Genomic DNA, 7333 nt, shown 5'->3' with positions numbered 1-7333 from the left:
TTTCCTCTGTCATGTGAGTTTGCAAATTCTGCTCCAGTTTCTTCCATCTTTTTGTTTGATTTATGTAAATTAGTTTTCTTTTTATGACGAAATTAATGATGTTTAATTATCCGCATGCATCAATACCATTATTAGTTTGAAATTAATTGTCCTCTAACATGCCAAAATCGTCATTCTTGTTCACAATTCAATTCATAACGTATATGTCTGATTGCATTGAGATCTGCTACATGGTATGTAACGAAATCAAAACTTTGAAGTCTACGTATGATATGATAATACTGTAACGTGTTACTTTTTTATGTTGTCTTTTTCATGTTTCTTTTATATATGCCAATTTTCAGAAACCTAAAGCTAAGGAAACCGGAAGAATGAATAGTTCAAGGCACCGTCCGTTACACACTTGTGGACTTTCCATCTTAGTCATTGTTGATATTGTCATAGGAAAAACCCAACGTATCAATGGACCATTAGGTTCAACGTTGAAAAGGGTAACGAAGTTAGCCAAATTCGCCGTGCCCCTTATCTACGCCATGCAAATCTATTGGCTTACAATTCTCTCCTTCATCGATGATGCCATTCTAGCAATTGAAAAAGTTATAGAGAAACTGTTTCCCCATTCAAAACGTGTGTTCGATAAAGTTGATGAAATTGTGGTAATGATAGTGTCCTTTCCCGAGAAATTTGAAGGTGCAATGAACAAGTTTCCTACAATAATCCATGAGTTCCCCTTTCTGAATCGGGCACTGACCCTTGTGATCTCAAGGTGGAACACAAGAACCATAGGTGTTGATAGGAGTTATAATGACGGGTACATGGATTTGGAAAACTTTCCTCCTATAATATCAGAGTGTGAATATAAAGGGATTCATGACATTGCATTGCAGAGTCTCGTAAAAGGGTCATACAAGGAAGCTTTGGAGAGAGGGAAAGAAGATGATGACCCACAAGAGAACATGGAGATAGGGTGTGATAGATAAAGGTGATGATTGTGAATGCAAAGAAGGAAGAGAGAAGAATCATGTGAATAACAAAGAGTGTGATGATGCTATTGTGAAATGTCTAGTTGGAGAAAGTGTGAAAGATGGTAGTTAATTAACAAAATTTATCACATGACAATTATGATTATAATCCATATATATTGGATTGTTTCTTTTAATATATTCTTTTTTGTATCTTATGTGGATTGATTAGAATTATAGAAATGTGTAGTTCCAGACTACATAAATTTGTACCTTATTAGAACCAAAAACAATGAAACTAGAATGTCTTTCCTATATCGTGACTCATATATTTATCACACTAGCATCCTTTCCATCGCTAACTATTACAAGGCAGTGCATAACAGTGTTACTTTAATTTAATGGCAGGACTCTGATTATATCAATTTTAAAAAAATATTCAATTAAGACGAAAAATAAGTAATTTGAGATTCTGAGAAAAAAAAAACCTAACGAATTACTTTTATCAAAAAGAAAACTCAGTGCAAAATAAACATAGTAGCTTAAACCATTTCAATTTAAAGCAATTACTTTGTTTTCATATAAATTTTTTTGTTAAAACATTTCATTAATAATTTTCTTTGAAACAACTCATCAAGCAATGAATGCAACCAAACAAGTAGTGAGCTATTTAAAATTTCTTCATTAGACTTGCTAGTACTGTCAACATTCATCCTCTTCATTTTTCTCTTGATGCTTGCAAGAACATCATAAATTTTGCAAAGCTATAATTGTGGTTTTCTTCTTCTGCATCTTGGAAAGAAGTATTCTTAGCCTCCACTGGATCAATTTCCTCCTACTAACCAAACACTAGTTCTTCATTCTTGAAAGACCATTGAACAATTCTTTTTGATCATTCCCATCTTAGGTAGTGCAATCTCCCCTTTTGCTTGCAGAATCTTCAAAAACAACTCCACAAAGATCTTTTATTTTTGTTGCTTTTACCTTGATTTTTTAAATAATTGTAGGTCTGTACAGCTGAATCCCATATTTATATTCATATATGAGCATCGTTTGACAGCTACACGTGATTGCTTCCCCTTGGAGCCAAAATTTATCAATAACATAAGCCTTTTTCACACATCTTGATTCCACCTATCTAGAAATGCCTAATATTATTGCACCTTTGAGAGAAGATGGATCTCTTACGCAGTCATGATAAACATTAATCTTGTTGAAACTTTTCAAATTTAGAAGTAGTCTCCTTCTCATTTCAACTCAACAATATTTTCCCAAACAACAGCATCAACCATAATTTCCCCTTCTTTTACTTCAAAAGGTAAAACACCTTCTTTGATGCAGATATCTTTGTCATCTTTCAGTATGATGAAGAGAACGTATTTTAGAGAAATTGAATGAGAGTGTAGTAAAGAGTGGAACAAGATGAAAAATACTCACGAGAGAAAAAAACAACCAAAACATAATTATAATGTTGTCTTTTTTATTGTACAATATTTATAGAAGAGAATATGAGCACTTTAGACAATAACATTAATCGATTGTAATCAATTATAATGTTCAGTAACAGTAACATTAATCGATTAAAATTCAAGATAATTTATTAAAGTGGTAAGCTTTGTAAGACCTCTTATTCACAAAATAATCTATTATTTATGTGCATAATTGATTTGGGCTGAAAGCCATACAAATGTTTGTATGCACAAAAAACAACCAAATCACCAAATAATCAATTAAACTGTAGCAAAACATAGAAATAAATGTTGAACAAACAATTAATCTACAGAATAATAAAAAGCTATCACTAGTGCAAAAACGCTGTTTAACGTCACCCATTAGACGTCGGTTCCGTGAAAATCCGACGTCTATTACTGCACGGTGGCATTATCGTAAATAAATTGGAAAACTAGACGTCAGTTTCGATGTCCGGCGACGTCTATGACATCATAGACGTCGCACCTGCCGCAAACTGACGTCCAATTGCCTGAGGTATGTGATAAGACAGTCCATTGACGTCGGTGTTCACGGGGACCGACGTCTACTAGGCTGCAATTAATGCTACCCATCAAATTCCCAAGAGCTTAGACGTCGACTAGAAAGGGCACCGACGTCTACGTCATTGACAGTAAATCAAACGTCAACCGGTTCAGCTTTAGACGTCGAATAGATGTCGGATCCTGTGAAAAAGCGACGTCGACTGGGCTACAATTAATGTTGTTCACCTAATTCCCCAAGCAATTAGACGTCACGTAGTCAAACGCCGACATCTAAGGCCTGTCTGGAAGGCGGGAAGACAAAAATTCTTCAATGTAGACGTCGGTTCTGAGGGTCATCGACGTCTAAGTTCCTGTATTTTCACCAAATTCGAGGGTTGTAGACGTCGGTTGTGAGGGGCACCGACGTGAACTACCCTGACAGGAAACCAAAACGTCAATCTTTTCAGCTTCATATACGTCGGATCCCCTGAAACACTGACGCCCCATTTCATTTTAAATAGACCGCATACTCTTCACACCATTCAGTTTTTTATCTTGTCTTCATCTCTTCTCCTTTTTCTCTGCTTCTCCTCTTCTTTTACTCGCTTGCGCACCTCTACTTTTTATCTCTTGCGGCATTGCATTGTCGTTTCTCAATATGTTATTGTCTTCGTCCTCTCCTTTTTCTCTCTTGCATCCCAGGTGCGTGGTTTTTTTTTTTATGTTTTACCGTTTAAACTTTCTTTAGTTTTTTATCGATTATCTTGTCGTTCAACTGATTAACATTTGCTTTCTTTGTGTTGTGTTTTAGTGCAATTTTGATCCTTTCTTTGGGTAACATAGTGTAACATTCTCCCTTTGCTTGCTTCCTCACAAGAAGAGTGGCGATCTTTTGAGTTTTCTATGGCTTCCGACCCAAAATGGAACTTGGGTCCTTGTCTAGTTCTCGTATCACCGTAATTTTTTTCCTTTGCGGGAATAATGGGAAGTAGTCATGGACCCAGGTTTGGTTTTGGGTTGAATGTCATAGAAGATTCAAAAGACACAAGCTTTTTTTGTGGGGAAACTAGCGAGAGGAGAGTGTTACACAATGTTACCGAAAGTCTGGATCAAAACTGCAATAAAACACAACGCCCTTGTTAGACGTCGGTTAGTGCATGGTCCGATGTCTATAAGAACATAGACGTCGATTAGTGTCATTTACAACCTCTATATATTCATGTTGACGTTAGTTTAGGAATAGGTGGACGTCTATATAGAGTAAATAGGCATCGGTTTGAGTATAAGCGGACGTCTATATAGACGTAGGTGGATATCGTTAACTGACGTGTATATAGACGTCAGTTTGATGAATTCCGACGTCACATAGACATCACCCGTATAGTCGTCGGTTGGGAAAGTGACATTGAAAACCCAAATTAAACGACGTTAAACAGCGTTTTTGCACTAGTGTATATTGGAAACAAAAATAGTCTTAGTTTTAAAATCCAGCACTACAAACACATCTAATGCAATTAAAACAACTATTTATTATGAATTAACAAAAAATAAAATAAGAGCAATATCACCTTGGATCTTTTTGCAAAAGCTCTATGATCTTTTCAATTTTCTTGGGCTATTCTCCCACAAAACAAATGAATCCCTGTCTTATTAGGTCCCCAAACAGATTTGGATCCTTTCATGTTAGTGGCATTTCCTTCACTTTGGAGATGCGGACGTATTTTTCTCTTAACAAGACATTTTTTTTCTTATAATTTAAAAAACACGTTTCGGCATATTATTGATAGAGAAATTAAACAAAAAAAAAATCTAAATTCAAGAAACATTTGAATATGAAATTTTCTTCTATGTATAACAATGTATAAACATTCTTTTTATTTACACAACATATATTTGATGATGTACACATTTGATTTACTGCCTGGATGTTGTTAGGTTTCTTTCCAAATAAAGCATCTTTATTAGAAGCATATTGAACAATTATGCAGTATTGTAATTCAAATGTTACCATTGAACCTTTGTTAATTTGGTTTTGTTCTTAAAATATTTTACTTCAATCTTTCAATTTGTTCTTTATCCTTGATTGAAATTGGACTCAAGACTCTTTTCTACTTTGTTGTTTCTATCATGAGTGATAGATTCATCTTCAGTCATGTTGCTTGAGTCACTGCTATGTCAATGAACACTAAAGCGTTAGTTTTTAAAAATAAGTTTCCAGTGGTACCTTTAACTAGGGATGGGCTAATGGAATTACACTGCACTGTATTGCTAAAAACTAGTTTGTTTAAATTGAACTGAACTATAAAATAGTTCAGACAAACTGAACTAAACTGTTTTTTTGTTTATCAAACTGAATTGAACTATACTATACTAAATTGTACTGAACTACAATATAAACTGAACTAAACTACTAACTGAATTGTAGATTGTACTAAAACTACAATATAAACTGGACTGAACTACTGACTGAATTGTAAATTGTACTAAACTACAATTTAAACTGAACTGAACTACTAACTGAATTGTAAATTGTACTAAACTACAATATAAAATGAACTGAACTACTGAATGAATTGTAAACTGCACTAATTTTGACTGAATTACTATTTTTAAACTGAATTGTACTAATTTTAATATTGCACTAGTTCTAAAATCTGATTTTAACACTATCTAATAACAAAGTAACTTTAGATTATAATATGAAATTAAACCATTTTGATTGCAAGTTTTGTAAAACAATTTCTTTTATTTGGAATAAAAAATTTGATAAGGTGATGTCACTACTTTGTCACAATGATTTAAAACTCTATCACAGTGATTTGTTTGGAATAAAAAATTTCTTTTTTTATTTGGAATAAAAACTCTGTCACAATGATTTAATATTGGAAAATGTTTCGAGTCAACAAAAACTTTACTTTTAATATAATTAAAATCCCAAATCGTGTTTCACGTGATTCCCCTGTTCACATTTCACAACAGGTAGTGCATTCCAACTGTTTGCATTTATAACATTTACAAAAATCTACTCAGTTAATTATGGGAAAAGAAATCGATCTCATAGTTGGAACACAAAATTGATTGTCTGATAAAAAAAACAAGCATGCCCATCTTTCAACAATAACACCATCAATCTTTAATGGTGAAAATTATCAAACTTGGGCAGAACGAATGGAAGCCTACCTAGAAGCTCTAGATCTATGGGAGGCAGTTGAAGAGGATTATGAAATTCCTGTTCTACCTGGCAATCCAACGATGGTTCAAATCAAGAATCACAAGGACGAAAAAACCAGAAAAGCTAAGGCAAAGGCGTGCCTTTTTTGCTGCAGTTTCACCAACCATTTTCACTCGAATCATGTCTCTAAAGTCAGCCAAAGCCATATGGGATTATCTCAAAGAAGAATATGATGGAGATGATCGAATTAAAGGCATGAAGGTGTTGAATCTCATTAGAGACTTTGAATTGCAGAAGATGAAAGAATCTGAAACTATTAAAGAGTACTCAGAGAGGCTTTTGAACATAACAAACAGAGTAAGATTGCTTGGTTCTGAATTTAAGGACTCTCGTATTGTTGAAAAAATTCTGGTTATGGTACCTGAAAGGTTTGAAGCTATCATAACCACCTTAGAAAACACTAAGGATTTTTCTAAGATCACCTTAGCAGAGTTGCTAAATTCCTTGCAGGCACAAGAACAACGAAGGGTATGAGAGAAGAAGGCTTTGTTTAGGAAGCCTTGCCTGCTAAACATGAAGACCGTTGGAAAAACAAAAAAAGAACCAACAACCAAACAGCAAGGGAAAGTATCCTCCTTGCAAGCTGTTGACTCACTGGCAAGTGTACCAGATCGTGCAATACCCGATATCGTTCTTCCCAAGAGACTTGAAAGGCTCGTTCATGTGAATCAAAATCGTAAGACTTGTAAAGAAAGAATTAATTGTTGTGGATGCAAAGACAGAAAATAAACATGCAATGTGTTTGATTCAATTGACGAAAAAGACTATGGATGAATGAAGTTGTTGGGGGTTTACAATTTCATCTAATTCGCTCTCTCTTACCTACTCCTCTTGTTTAATGTGCTTGATTATCTAATTGTTATGCAAACTTTCTTGGCCTACCCTTAACCCGATCCCTCGGCGAAAAGAGCCTATTACTAATTACCGGCTTGCTATCCCTAGCCTCCCCTAGCAATTAATAATGCATTAAGAACAAAAGCAAAAACAATTGATCGTCCTACCCCCTATCCCTAGGTTGGTATTGCTTAATCAAGGAATTTCTCACCAGTTCATGACATTACTGTACATTCCTGTATCAATAAAGACAAACAACGGTTATCGAATGAGTTAAAAGACAAAAGCATTAAGCGCAGATGAGAACCCAACAATTGATAATCAAAGCATAT

The 7333-nt window shown here is 34.5% G+C and overlaps 2 protein-coding genes across 2 annotated transcripts; both read left to right on the top strand.

Moving 5' to 3' along the window:
* The first annotated feature begins 203 nt into the window (after positions 1–203).
* Positions 204–980, top strand: LOC106766160. Its single transcript, XM_014650913.1, has 2 exons — positions 204–233; positions 345–980. The coding sequence occupies exons 1-2, from the start codon at positions 204–206 to the stop codon at positions 978–980; spliced, it is 666 nt and encodes a 221-aa protein (XP_014506399.1).
* A 5307-nt stretch (positions 981–6287) lies between these two features.
* LOC106766159 lies at positions 6288–6641 on the top strand. Its single transcript, XM_014650912.1, has one exon. The coding sequence runs from the start codon at positions 6288–6290 to the stop codon at positions 6639–6641; it is 354 nt and encodes a 117-aa protein (XP_014506398.1).
* The last annotated feature ends 692 nt before the right edge of the window (positions 6642–7333 follow it).

This window comes from Vigna radiata, chromosome 7, assembly GCF_000741045.1.
Source record: "Vigna radiata var. radiata cultivar VC1973A chromosome 7, Vradiata_ver6, whole genome shotgun sequence".
Lineage (NCBI taxonomy): Eukaryota > Viridiplantae > Streptophyta > Magnoliopsida > Fabales > Fabaceae > Vigna > Vigna radiata.
The sequence above is the reverse complement of the archived record's forward strand: the minus strand, read 5'-3'. Positions and strand labels throughout refer to the sequence as shown.